Consider the following 15251-nt stretch of genomic DNA (forward strand, 5'->3'; position numbering starts at 1 on the left):
GACAGCAAGATACATTTTATTGAAACATGCGTGACTGTGATAAATACCTATTTAGTAAAAAAAAACTTCATACATGTAAAACACACACTCTATAAGTGCACAGTATCATGTGTCTGTCTGCCTCCTCCCTCCTTCCCTTGACAGCTAACACACCCTTCCAGTATAATCAATGGGGAGTGGTGCTGGAAGGGGCGGCCACTGCAGTTCTCCCTGTCTGTGATTCGCTGACATGAGCTCTAATTGGATCAAGTGAAAACTTGCTTAGCTGGATGCTTTGTGCTGGGATTGGGAGCAGCCTGCAAACCCAGAGGAAGTGAGGCAGAGAGGGAGGAGGCCAGAGACTGCTGTGTGGAGCGAAAAGATTATGATAGGAGGAGTGAGGGAAGAGGAAGGAGAGAAAAAAAAGGGGGAGTATCCAGTCTCCTCTCACTCTGCTGTGTGCTGCTGCAGCCCCCCTCCCTCCCTTTATGACTCTTTCTTTCGCTTTTCCCCTTACTCATCTGTTTCTGTGGCTGCACTGAGAAGAAGGACACCTGCCGCTCCCTGATGATTCAGCTTTCAGCTGCTTGGAGCACTTTAAGACAAGATAGCATGTCCCTCCTGCCACTGCAGTGCTCGTCCATCCTGTCCTTGACGATACAGTTGCTGCAGCCGGCCCGTCACATCGAACACCGCCCCTTCTCTGCCTCCTGCCTGAGTGTTCAGGTGAGTCAGTGCTACTTTCCTACCACTGCGCACGACTATACCACAGAAAACGTGGAAAGAGTGCTTTGATCTGACAAGCTTTTCTGCCTGCAGATAATTTGACAACTGTAGAACCCCACAGTTGTGTTTTTTTAATTATTTTTTACAGGAAACATGTGTAAAGAACTCCTTGGAGACACGCTTTCCACATACCTCCTGAACTGCTGTCAAGCTCCCACTCTCTGAAGGGCAAATTTTTTTCTTTTGCCGTCCTCTGACATCGCTGCTCCGACTCTGCAGCCTTGTGTTGGAGGACATGGACACCGGTGGCAGACAGCAGCCGTGTGATGCTCTGTTTTAATAGTTGATGCTTTTCAGTAAGACTTACCCAGCAGTTCAAAAGGATGACTGAGGGAGTGGAGGACATCTCTGCAGGGCCAGCTCCCTCTCCAGGAACAGCCTCCCCCACTGGCTCTCCTCTCGATTCTGGACCAGTCCCAGAGGAGAAACCAGAGGAGACGGAGGCAGCTGGTGAGAGCAGGGATGAGAGTGTAAAGGGAATTACAGAGGAAGACAGTGGTGCTGCTGATGGGGAGCAGGACAGAGCTTTGGGAATCGTGGCCTTGCCGGCGACCTGCTGCGTGTGCATAGAGATGGAACAGATTAACCATTGCCTGCACTCTGAAAAAATCTGCATTCTGCCCATCCTGGCCTGCCTACTCAGCTTAGCCCTCTGCACAGCTGGACTCAAATGGGTCTTCGTGGATAAGATCTTTGAATACGAACCCCCCACCCACTTAGATCCCAAACCCATCGGACAGGATCCTATTTTGATATCATATAACCCCACACTAGGCATCACTGTCTCGATTCCTCATTCAGCTGCCTCCACTGTCTCCCTCACCACAACCATCGCCATTACCCCAGGAGGCTCCGATGTGTTCGTGAACGAGAAATCTACAGCTGGGCCGTTTGCGCCTCAGACTCCAACATATCCTTCTGTCACGCTCAAGTACAATGCAGAACGATCTACAGTTACAAAGCAGAGTCCCCGCCCACAAACAACACAAGAGCCGAACAAGATCATCCAAACCCTCTGTAAGTATCTAACAATGTCTTCCAAGAGATAATTCTATCCAAACATTTTTATTATTGTCTTGTACGTTAACAAAGTACAAGAATGAGACAATGTGGATACAAGCTAATCTCAAGACGTCGTTTATTCCTGATTGAAAACCTTTGAAAATGTTTTCTTCCCTATTCAGATAGAGAGATTTGGTCATTTATTCATTAAGATAAGAATAATAAAGCAGGTTGGTGGCTTTAGTGCTGTGAAAGTGTTCAGAGGCAGCTCTTTGATCTGTTGCTGTCTTCTCTCAGCTGTTAGAGGAAACTTCTGAATACAGACACGTTGGGACTCGCATTGTGTACCATACAGGCTTTTGACTTGGCCCTCTTACAATTGCTTCACAAGTCGGCATGCAGGAAATAACCAATGTGCAAGTTCTAACATTTACTCCTAACTGTTTGCTTACAAACATCCCAACATTTTAACCCAGGGTAAATAAATGCAGTTCAAGGAGGCTATAAAGAAGGATTTATTTATTTATTTTTTGAGGAAGCAGTTTGTCACTGAGTGGAACGACTCAGACGTTTCCAACGTGACAGAAGAAAATAAACAATGAATTTATAATTCTAATATGATGACAGGCCTATGCACCTTTCTGTTTCGTTGCTTTTATTGGTAATTTTCAATAATTAACTTTGGTGATAAAGTAATACTTAAAATGCATTTATAGGAAGTACTTATTGGCATAAGAAAAATTCCTTTAGGGGAAGCGTGTCATGCATTTTTTGCATATTACAATTTTTTTAAACGTTTGAATTTTCACTACTGCAGTCTCATAATGCAGCAAAGCACAAGTGTGGTTGAAATGTCGTCCATGGATGCATGGACGCCTGACATTTTTACAATACAATATTTCTTTATATTCATAACACATTATATATACATTTTGTGTTTTGCTGTAGATTAAAAGTAATTAAAAGTAGTTCAAAGTAAATACAAAAACTGTAGAAAAGAGAGTTTTTAGAATACAATCAGAGCCAGAGGCTTCATAAATGACTTCTCTGTGCGTTTTTGTTACATTTTTGGACCATCTTTGGTAAAGTCACCTAGCCTCTGGTGGTTTATCACTGTGGAGGCAGAATATCAGGGTTGAGAGTGGACCACTGGGGGTGTATGGTGGTAGCATATCCATGATGTGGGGTTCATGTGCACCTAAGGAATCTGAAAAAAGAAATACTGGTCACACAGGCCTCATGTCGGTAGGTGAGACTGTGATTGTGACAAGGTCATAAAAACAGCCTAGTGCTGATGATACTGCGCCTAACTGTGGTGAGAGAGAATAGTGCAACTGCAGTGATATAGAGGGTAGTGAGGGTCTTTGCAGAAAATATTAAGGACATATTTGGTGAATAATACAGAGCGTTGCAGTACTGTGGTTGTCTTTTTACATTTGCTGCAGTCCAGCCATGTTCTAACGGGTTGTGGAGAGAGTAGCAAGGTTGCCTTCCAGTGTGAAGGGGACCTTGGCGTTAAGCTAGTGTCTCACTGAGCTGTGACTCCCAGAGTTGACAACTCAAATTATGAGAAAATAGGAAGATTTTCCAAAGCAGTCTTACGGTTATGTGACCAAGCAACTAGTAAGGCTAGGTTTTGAGCTTCTGCCTGTTTTCATGTACGCAGCTCGCAAAATTGTATTTTAAGCTATGCGCATTATTTTTTTGTCCTCCTCCACCCACATGCTACTTGCCTCAGCCAGCTTTGTACAAACTTGCAAGCCACCCTCATGTTTATGATTTAATCTACTGGAGTACACTTTTGAAATGAAGATTAGCAGAATTTGACCACTTTTAAATGATTATCATTAATAACTTGAATATTTGAGACTGCTGCCTTGAATGTTTTCTATCATTGGTGAGTTGCCAAAATGCAACTTTATAATTTTTATAAACTAAATCGAAAAGGGTTCAAGACACCTGTAACAATTTTTTTGATTATTTTAGAGTTTTTTTTCCACACAAAGCTGTTGAACGTGTTTAAAATTGTGACAAAAAGTGACAAAGCTGTGAGCAAAGTGAACAAAGTGAGTTACAAAGAATCCCCTAGTCACCAACAGTTCATTAACCTCATAGCATAATTGTCCAAGACATATTTGGTCACAAATGACAGGCATATATTCTATGAAGCTAACGAGTTGCAGCCTACAAATTGGCTTTAGGATTCGGGTTAGAATACCCAAATGTAGTGAAGTCAATACAAAGTCCTAATAAGAATAGAAATACAAACATGTATTCTTAACAGCTGTTTATTAGATGTTCAATGAACTTTATGGATGAATGGGTTGGACCCCCTTTAAGTAAAGCAACTTCCCTGATGTCATGTGGATCAGTGCTTTAAAGATTTTGTGTCCAAGCTTTAATCTCAAGACCTAATTTGATCTTTTGCAGTCAGTGGGTTTTCACTGTCTGCAAACATTGATTTTATGTTCATAACATGTCTTATACCTTACTTCCTGTGTGTTAGCTTCGTCACTTTGTTTCAGACTCGACGTGAACACGTTTATTTTTCTAGAGATGCACACAGACAAAATAAAACTGAAGACTCCAAAAAGAAAAAAAAATTCAGAAAAACATATGGTCAAGTTTTTGTTACTGAAAGTCTCACATCAGTGAAAATTTAGATCACAGACTTCATCCAATCACTAAGTCAAATGAGGTAAGAAGAACGCTTTCTGAATCCACATGATCAACATTAAGGAACATTTCTTTTAAACAAATTCTATTTTTCTATGTATTCTATTGAATTGGTCCCTAACCCTGGCCCTGGAGGCCCACTATATGATGTACCCTTGCTTTGACACACCTGATTTGTATAAAACAGGGATTAACAAAGTTCTGAAGAACCTGAAGAGCAGGGAAACAAGTAAAAAAGGCAGGATAGTGGACCTTGAGGACCAGGGTTAGGAAACACTGGTCTATTGGATTTACAGTGTGTAGCCTATTCATATTGCAATTATATTAACTACATTAACTATTATAATATATAATGTTTTAATGTTAGTCCCTCATTAAAAAAACACATCCAGAGGGTTGCTTTGACTCATTCATTCATTCCTCTGGTAGCCATGTGGAGCTGCCTAAACACTTGATGGTACAAAGCACCACCTATTTTACAAAGCCKCCCCCCCCCCACACACACACACAGAGCACCACTGCCTCGAAGCATGTGCTGAAGTGGGAGTGTTAGAAATGGTAGGAGGATCTTCAAGAGTCAGAAGTCAATTTCAAGGCATTTAGAAGGACAGTTTATTTTTGAAATGTACAAAATTTTCAGAACAACTGAAGTAGTCACTTGATTGTGATATAGAGTTGAACTATGTGCTTGAAAAATACGTTATGCCTCCCCTTTAAAACTATTATCATCTCTTACTTCTTGCAAACATAAAATGTAGTATAGACCACCCAACATGATTTTTGTTCATTACAAACAAGATAATGGTATTTGGACTGTGCTTTTCTATACAACCAGGATGCTCAAAGTGCTTTACACTACAGTTACTACACACATTCATTCAGCTCTCCAGATCTCTCTACAAAGATAATACAAGTAAATCAATCCATCACTCAGACATTGATGGAACACACATCAGAGACTGGGGGGGTTCAATGTCTTTCCCAGGGACACTTCGATGTGTCACAATAGTGGGGAATCACACCAGCAACTCTCGTATTAGAGGAAAAACTGCCCTAAATTGAGCCACAGCTGCTCAGTAATAATGAAAACAAGTTTTGATTTTTTTCTTTAATGCGTCGTTTCAAAAGTTTGTAACTTTGCTACCAGACATAAATTCAGCTCTTCACTGTAATTAAATGAAGACTGTTCTGTAAAAAAAAATCTTAGTTTTACTCTTATAGATGGTATCTGTGCGTGTGTATGCGTGCACAAAAAAACCCTCTCTATTTGCAAGTGCTGAACAGCCACTACACGACTGTAAGTAACGTGCAAGATCCCTGAAATGTGTGGATGAATATTTCTAGTCTAATAAATAAGTGAGGATCAATAAATGATGCATGACACAAACGGAAACCCAGGGCTCTGATACACAGAGACTTCCTGTTTTCTGCCCGTGCTCCATTTCAAGGTCAGAGAGGCTGGAAGCTAATTGATGCTCCCTCCTTTCCTGTGCCGCCAGGAAGAAAAAAAGAAAAACACAACCAGCCGGTATTACTGTCTGTCTGCCGGTGGCTCGCCACCATGACGTTTCTGTTGTGGTCACATCCCTGTGTGATTTATTATCTTGTGAGTGCTTTAGCTAATCTACCCTGATGGCAGCAGGAGTGGTTACTGTATGAGTCAGAGTCAGAGTGACTACATAAGGGTTTGACACAAAGAGACCACACATGTTTTTCTAAGAGTAAAGTGATCCAAGGCTAACTCGTATGAGACACTATTATTAAAAAGCCTCATGCAGGTGTTATTTTCTGTAAACGGGGGATCAAATGATAATATTCACAACACACTGGAAAAAGAGATTGATAATGCGCATGAGCACACGTACATTATGTTTTGCCCATATTTTTGTCATCATATTATTAGTTTGTTGTCAAATACCTGCATGTTGATCATGCTGCCCTTCAAGCTCAGCTTACTATTACAAAAAACACTTTTAAAACTGAGATTTTTTCTTATATTTGCACTTCTCTTCATAAAATTTAGTTTTTGTCATTGAAAAATTAGGTTTTTGATTACACTGATTATTTTTCCCCTTTATGAAATTTTCTTGATCTACATTAAGAAAACTGATGAAATACCTCATAATTGATTGTTGAATAGTTACTTTTACATGCAATTGCTCCTTTTAATATTTATATTCTATTATGTTTACCTATTTTATGCTCGAAAGAAAAGTAAGACCATGGCTATTTAGGATTTACCAGGTTTTTTCAGCAGCCTCCCCTTCCAACAGATCTAACTCACCACCAAGTGATGAACAGCAGACCCTCTCTTTACTCGAGGGGCCAAGACAAGAGGATTCAGGTCTGATGATATGATTGAAAAACTGATCATCAAATTTTGGCCTACTGTGGTCATGTACCAAGGACACTAGGGTTGGGCAAAATTGTATTGTACGCAACTAATCGTCAGTAAAACTGTTAACAATATTTTCCACTTTGCAATTACTGTCGTGTGATGATGACATATTTTTGTGTGTGAAACACTATCACTATGCATGTAAGCTCAATGATGGAAGGTGGTGTGGAGCAGCAAATACTAACCCTAACCCTACAAACTTGACTTGAAATATACTAAGTGTAAGGAAAACTAGAAAATGGCCACAATGTTGGATACATGCAACTGCAATTGGAATCAAAGACTTGTCATGTTAATCATCATTGGCTAAATGTCACAAATAATCATGATAAATTTTTATGTCAATATTGCCCAGCCCAATTATGGAGCACCTAATGCTTGAATGGGATGCTTGTTATAGACAGCCCATGCTTAGTGCAGAAGGTTAATAACAGAGCATCACTTGAATTCAGATCAGTCACCCCCTTTTATAACCTGGGCATTGAAGTCACCCAAGAGAAGAACAAAATCTCTACAGCATCACCTCTATGACACCGTCCAGAGACTCAAGGCCAATCAATCCAAACTTTAAAGGGGCAATATCATGTGTTTCTCAGGCATATATTTAAATACTATACCATAATAAAGTATCTATGTCACCTTTAGTTGTTATTAAAATGCTGTTTTTATGTTTAAATAGAAAATAAACTTCTCATCACTTCCTCTTCTAAACGCCTTGAAATTGGCCTCTGTCACCACCTTCCGCTTCTGTCTCACCCATTTCAGTGAGGGAGGGGGGGCTGCCATGATGGAGTTTACTTGTCATCTGAAAATATATTTCCTCAAAGGTATTTTTAATCTGAAAAGAGCTTCACTGAGTGAGAACTGGTGTTAAGAGCACAACAGACAGTTTCAGTTTCACTTTCAGTTTCACCCGAGAGCCTGCAGGAGTCATGGGCGGGGTGTGTGGGGGGGGGGGCGCTCTGCCATGAGAAAGTTTGGCTTAAAGACACGTCCCAGGGGAGTTTCTGGTCCCCACCTGTCGTTTTGCTCCTCAGCATGGCTTCCTAAAAACGCTGCAGGATTTCTTAAACATGCATGAATGAGTCAAAGCAAGGCTTTGGGCATGTTTTTTTTATGAGAGTATAACATTATAACATGATATAAAACTCAAAGTTGATTTTACCTGATATTGCCCCTTTAAAGATACATGAGCACAAACAACAATTAGAACCTTCCTTCATGTAACTCAGTGCCTAAGGTGACCCTCTTGTTTACTGGGGAAAACTTCAACATCATGGCACTCAGCCAGGAACTTAAATTATCCTCACGCCCATCCATCACCTCTTCCTCATAAACAACTCCAGATTAGAAAAGCATCCATTACCTCTCTGTGAGTTGGGCCCCAAAGTCCAAGCTGTAGAGGTGAGCCCAACTATATCTAGCTCTTGATATCACCAACAAGCTCCTGATCTTGACCTGCCAGTAAAGTGGCACATCCCTGGAACTGGTCTATGCCACCAGCAGTCGGCAAAACCAGGGATGCTGCCTTGCCTGCTGCCCATCTGGATCTGAGTGGTACTTCTCGCAGGTGGTGGTATCCTTTCCTTCTTTCAGGCTTGGCCCGGCCAAGCCCCAGGAGTCAAGACTTGACTATCAGGCACTGGCCACTGAGCTCCCCAACTAGACCTGGCTCTAAGAGATTGCCACAGTTTCCCTATTCCAGACAAGGTATCCTGATGTATTACACGTTTATTCATCAAGGTTTTTATTTTTTGTGTTCTCACCACTGCATCAAGGAGCAGCATTAGCTTTAAACCTGACTAACTTATTTAAGTTATGCAAATACTGTATAGATAGTTTTTCATTCTTAATCCTTGTTATGAGGGTGGATCAAGGTTTTAACTAATGTCAACAAAGCTTGATGAATCAGGGATGTTTTAAATGAGGATTTGTAGTGTTCAACCAGCTGATTATAATTCTCATTGTCTTGTTCTTTTGCTGCTTTTAATTTCAGATTTATATGTTTTTACACTCATATTTTAGCATCTTGATGTTTTTAAATGTATTTGTTGCCTGTTGAAGATGACAATGCACTTTAAAACATGGGTGTTAAAACATGGAAAATGTAATGTGATGTAAAAGCTGCTGTATTGATGAATGACCACTGGGAATTATTAAAAAAATATAAATCAGTGCATTAGATTCAATGACAATAAAAGAATAGAAATCAGTCCAATATAAATGAAAATGCATAAATCTGTAATTAATTAATATTAAAATTTGCCCCATTGTCTGAACAACTGTTTTATTAATTAACAGTTTTGTGCAACATAAGGACTCAGCTAGAGTAGAAAATGTTTAAATTGCCTTGTGTGTGTGTGTGTGTGTGTGTGTGTGTGTGTGTGTGTGTGTGTGTGTGTGTGCCTGCACTCCAGTGCATAGATCATAACAAGGAAGTACATAGATATCAGACACTTAGATCCCCTTCCTGTGTTTACTTCTGTCTGAAAGGCCACTTCAGGAGAATATGTATGCAGGAAGTGTTTAAAAGAGGCAGATTAAGATGATAATTAGTTCACTTAGTGTGAATATTTGTAGGTTTTTGGATCAATGAACCAAAGAGAAACATGTGAAAACAGTAGGGTGGTGAATCTGTGGTAGATATAATGCATATTACGATAGACTACATTTGTTGAAATTAAACAAGCAGTAATAAAAAATACCATGATTTGATGAACCAATCAAAGTACAATGTAATTCAATATAAGTTGGAATCAACAAAAGGAGAATCAATGCAAAACAATATTGTTTCATTGTTGTCCATTTTTAACAAAGGAGTAATTCTATAAAAGTGCAAAATGTGGTTTGCAAAAAATTGAACCATAGTGTACTTTGTTCATACTCATCTTTGACATTTGATGTGAACAAATCATTTAATGGTGTACTTTGCCACACTTTAGTTCAGTTTAGCTGGTAAGGAGCTGATCACTTTCTTTGTTCTGGTTTCTAACATTTCATTAAAAGAATATGATGGAAGAAAAGTCAGGGTCCAACCACTAGATAATCTTGCTCTGATTAACCTTTTTAAATACAGTAGATGCTTTATTGAATAAAAGTGTTTTGCTTTGACATTTTGGAGCAGTTTTCGACATGAAGCAATAATTACATTCTTAACTCCTAACTGAGCTTTGATGCTGACTTTTACTTTAAAAAAATATGTGCTACTTATTTGCTTGGGATTGTTTGAATGCAATAACCGTGGTTGTCTTTTTGCAGCTACCACCAGCACCTCCACTACTTCAAAGACCTCCAGTCATGTAATGCGATGCAGTGACAGCCAGAAGAACTACTGTGTTAACGGAGGGGAGTGTTTCACACTTGAAATCATGCCTGGCAGTACAAAGTTTCTATGCAGGTATGGTATGAACTTGTGCTTTTAATCAGTTATTTACATGTCCGAGTCTGGTATAGACTTTTTGATTAATGAAAGCTCATTTATGGTAAGTATTGCAGATAATAAATGATATCAAGGTCAAACATCCACAAACCAGAAAGAAGAGAATGTAATTAAAACTGCAAGCAGCTAAAGCAGTCGCTGGTCTATCTGTCAAGTTTTGTTAAGCACAGCTAAATACAACAGTGCGAAAAGGCCAGTTATGCACCAGCTTTGCTAAGCTGCTCCAGCCATGCCCTTTGTCAGCTGAGAACCATGAATATCTTCATGGCTTCTCAAAGTGTCCAAACTGTGAACAACTGTTTTGCAGCAACTAGGATAAAGGTTGTGTGTGGGTGATTTGTTTCAAACAGATATATTTGTGCTGACACTAGGACGGTGGTGAATTTTAAGACATTAACAAATGGCCATGTTCAGGACTTGATGCCAATGTATCATGTGCTGTTTTGCAAAGTTTGAACAATTAACCATGTTACCCACAAAGCCATGTTTGATATGAAAATGGGTAGACTCAAAAAGACAAAAAAATTGCCCACACCAATCGGATTAACCAAGAATTAATACATTTCGGGCACTGTGAAAAAGCTTTGGCCCAAATTTGAAGTCAATATGCTTCAAACTGAGCAAGTCGTGTGACAAGAGAAATTTTCATTTTTTGTTCAAAACGACTGTCTTTTTGTAGCTTTACAGTATGGTGTCACAAGACTATTTTGTAGGGCATGAACTGATTCACGGTGCAACAAATTTTGTAGGTGTCTAAAGTAGTCTGAGGAGCTGCCATCATGGTGCTAGAGAGCCAATTTGCAACAAGCACGTCTTTATTTTTGCACCTCTGCATCTTTTACAAGTTCTAAATATCTGCCAAGTTTCAAGAAGCTCGGCCCTCTAGAACATTATAAAAAATGCAGTTATGAACTTTTGTTGACATGTTTAAAGTTGCGTAGCTGCCCTGGCCACGCCGTTTAGCAGCTGCTATAGCGATTAATATTTTCTTGGTTTCTAAAAGGGTCTAAACTTCACACAGCATTTTTGAAGCTGCTAGGATTAAAGGTTTGAGTGGGAGATTTTTTTTTCAAACACAATAAGACATTTTTATATTGCCACTAGGTGGCACAGTGGTCAATTCAAAATATGTGTACATTGCTCATTTTTGCACAGTTTAAACAATTTGCAGGGATGCTACCCCGAACAGCATGTTCAAGTAGAAATGGGCGTATTAAAAAAAATCCAACACCTTTCAAATTACCCAACAATGTTTTATTAACTTTCTGTGCACCATCTTATCATGAAGTCAATATGCTTAAATTTGAGGACAAAATGGAATTTGGCGTGACGTGAGAATTGCCTAAATTTGTCATTTTTTCTAAATGGCCAACTTCCTGTAGATTTTAGTATACAGTACCAAGAGACTTTTTTTTTTGTACTGGACTGATGTACAGTACCTATGTACCAAATTTCATATGTGAAAGCCATAATAATAAGAGCTGATGTTTAGAGTGCAGTAGAAAGCCAGTTTGCCACGCCCACATCTGGATCTTTGTGCCTCCTCATTTTTACGTCTATACAACTGCCACATTTCATAAATCTCAGTTCACTAGAACATATTGAAAAAAAAAAACCTCCCGTCGGGAAGGAAAAAAAAAGATAATCAGGTCAAAAACAATAGGGCCTCCAGCTGCTTCACAGCACTCAGGCTCCAATAGTTCTCAAACACAGAGAACCACAATCTTCATAGATCACAAGTTTGGTTTGATTCTTCCTGCAAACAGATGGTTCTGATGTCTCATTTTTATTTTATAAACACTCTGAAAACAACAGTCAGTGCTTGTGAACATTCTATACCGACTGACATTTCTGATCTCTAATTTGTAAAAGCAGATGCCAACAGAAGTTACTCACAGCATTTTAGCACCATCCCCAAACATCAGGTGTGATATTAAAAGGTGAAAAAAGTTATTAAGAGTGATTCAACTAGTATTCATGAATTCAGTCAGAAATAGGATGTCAGGGCCTGCGTTATGTTCTTTGTTATTGTGCTGATGAAGATTTTCAGTCATTTATCCCATGATTAATCAAAAAAAAAGTAAGGTGTAAGGGATGCTCTTTTGTGGACCAAAATGTTCAGAGAAGACAGATTGTTTGAGAGGGAAGTGAAAGGAGCCATCAAACAAGAAAAAAATATTTTAAAAGTAGGTCTCAGATTTCAACTTTCAAAACCTTGGTGTGGCAATAAGCTTGATTCCCACTCAGTTTCACTTTAAAGAGTCCAATATACGCGTATGAAGGGCCAAACTGACATAAAAATAAAAGCAGAAATATATAAAAGACCCAATAAATAAATAAATAAATAAATAAATACAAAAACAAAATTTACCAATTAATTAAAAAATAGAACTTTACCTCATGTTTTATAGTTTTATGACCTTGGTGAGTAGCTTTAGTTTAATCTATGAATCTAAGCATTAATGAGGCTTCACATGAAGGCCTATAAAACATTTTGAATTGAGAAAGCTTCCTGGATGATAAGTGACATGTCTTCAGTTTCAGAATGAAAGTCCAGTTTTTTTATTTTTTATTTTTTGCTCCTGCTCGTCCATTCTCACCATTTGTCATTTCTGTTCTTTAATGTTGCCCTTTATACTTCAGTTCCTCCTGTGACTCCCTCGGTGGAACATTAAGTTTACTTTGGGTACCTCTCGATTTTTTGCAGTTCATTCAGGCTCCCTGTGTTTGTTCCTGATTTATTGCAAGTGGAGAGCTGGCTGCCTCGTCAGCATTTTCTTTCTTCTAGTTGAATAAACTCATCCATTCTTACCTGCAGTATTTGAGTCCTGCTTGCATGTGGGTTCTAACCACGAGTCCAGACTGCACTGACCTGACTTCAATGCAATTTTAAACACACACACACACACACACACCTGCAAACTTGTTTTTATATCCTTGTGGGGCCCGTCCATTAACTTCCATTCATTTTTTGGTAATTTTACATCCTAACCCTGACCATTTGCCCTAAAATTAACCTCACAGGTACCACCTGACCATAAAACTAACCTAAACTCAGTTCACATCTTGGTCCTAAACACGACCCTCACACCCAAAATCAGCCTCCGAAGTCTTGGGGACAGGGCTTTGGTCCCCACAAGGAGCATTCGGTCCCCACGAGGCTGCATTTTCCTGAAAAATCATCCCCAACAGTAATTTTCCCTTCTAAACCCAGCAAAAAGTTGATGCTGAGATACTGTTCATCAGTTTTTCTGTGAGTATAAGGTGGTGGAAACAAAAATCTGACGCTAATAACAAAGGAACCCATTAAGTGGACAACTCCGCATGCATTTCTGTATTAACTTTATCTTGGACAAGTAAATCACACATCTCATGTTCAACCCAAACACTGTCAGAGGTTCTGATTTTTGAACTCTTACACCAGCATCTTTTAAACTTTTTTTTAACACATACTGTAAAAAACCGGTGGCTCAGTTGGTAGAGCTGATGCCTCTCAGCAAGAAGGTCACTGGATCAAATCCCAGCCTGGGGACCTTTAAAGTTTGCATGTTCTCTCCGTGCATGCGTGGGTTGTCTCTGTGTGCTCCGGCTTCCTCCCACACACCAAAAACATGACTGTTAGGTTACTTGAATTGTCCCTAGGTGTGAGTGAGAGTGAATGGTTGTTTGTCTCTATGTGTGGCCCTGTGATGGACTTGCGACCTGTCCAGGGTGTACCCCGCCCCTCCCACTGTGACTGCTGGATATGGGCACCAGTGACCCCCGCGACTCTGAAAAGAAGAAGCGGGTATAGATAATGGATGTATAAAACCGGACTTTCATTTTTACTAAAGAAAACTGAAATGCTGAGTTTGAGCACAGAACACCTGACTATGCCTTTCTGTCCATCTACGATGAGACAATACCTGGAGCTTTTTGTGCTGAGTCTATAAATGTTGTCCTTTTAGACACAGTTTTGACACCTTCACCTGTCTCAAATTCGTCTGCTCATTGTGGAAAATTCAAGGATGACATTGCTTATATCATGGAAACTTTAAACGCTTCATTTTGTCCTGTCTGCAAATTCTTTGAAAGTTTTTGCTGGTAACTTGGGATCATATTTTGGATAATTATTTTTTTTTGTTACATTGGATGCTAGTTTTATTTAAAAAAATACAATCTATTGACACAGATTCAAATGGATGACTAAACTACAACCAGAGGTTTGAATAGGCAAATTTGACTCTCCTGCTAGAGGAGTCAAATGTTGAGAGTTCAGTTCAGTGCTGTGCTCAGGACTAAGGAAGAAATAACTTGAAAGAATTCTTAAGCTGCACATTTAGCTGTTTTCGTTACAGTAGTTGTGCTTTGGCATGCTACAGCTTTGACTCTGAACAGAATCAAGTGAGTGCAGAAACTGTATAAATGGATATTTCTTTACTGCAATGACCTTTGAATTCTGACGGGAAAACATCAAGTAGATTAATAATGTATTGGTAGTGATTGAGCCAGCCTCCACCTAAGAGCTGGTCTTCTTTCGTTCTCCCTTTTGTTTATAATGTGTGTATATTTTGTACCCACAATATACAGTGGGATAAGACATTAGCCACACTGCTCAGCAATGACTTTCCCTGAGTTTAAACATCATGCAGCCAGTGACAAACCATTTGTTACTCATAAGTGGACACATGCCGAAACAAGTGTGGCAATGCTGAAGCAAAACCAACATTTTTTTAAACCCCTTCACTTATACAAAGCTTCTGTGCTTAATTAGTTGTACTAATAATTATTTATTATAATAATACAGACAAATTATGCAAACAGATTGAACAGCATGCCAAAAAAGCTATTAATTTTTCAAATGTCATATTTATATATGATTTAAAATATATTTCTGCATATAACCTCCTGAGAACCTCCAACTTATTGTTCAGGACATTGGTTTTAGACTGGTAGTCCTTACTCAGAGGGACTAGATTTTAAGTTTTATGT

General features: G+C 39.2%; 1 protein-coding gene across 3 annotated transcripts in view; it reads left to right on the plus strand.

Annotated features, from left to right (window-relative positions):
• The first annotated feature begins 232 nt into the window (after positions 1 to 232).
• nrg1 (neuregulin 1) overlaps positions 233 to 15251 on the plus strand; it is a 41177-nt gene continuing 26158 nt past the window's right edge. Inside the window, exons 1-3 of one of the 3 annotated variants that reach the window (XM_014002777.1) lie at positions 233 to 705; positions 854 to 1782; positions 10100 to 10238. In XM_014002777.1, coding sequence (XP_013858231.1) covers positions 1089 to 1782; positions 10100 to 10238 — 833 coding nt within the window. In that variant the 5' untranslated portion in view covers positions 233 to 705; positions 854 to 1088. Of the gene's footprint in view, positions 1783 to 10099; positions 10239 to 15251 lie in introns of all 3 variants that reach the window. The other 2 variants (XM_014002776.1, XM_014002778.1) reach the window with 2 other exon arrangements.

The sequence above is a fragment of the Austrofundulus limnaeus genome, unplaced genomic scaffold, assembly GCF_001266775.1.
Source record: "Austrofundulus limnaeus strain Quisiro unplaced genomic scaffold, Austrofundulus_limnaeus-1.0 Scaffold15, whole genome shotgun sequence".
Lineage (NCBI taxonomy): Eukaryota > Metazoa > Chordata > Actinopteri > Cyprinodontiformes > Rivulidae > Austrofundulus > Austrofundulus limnaeus.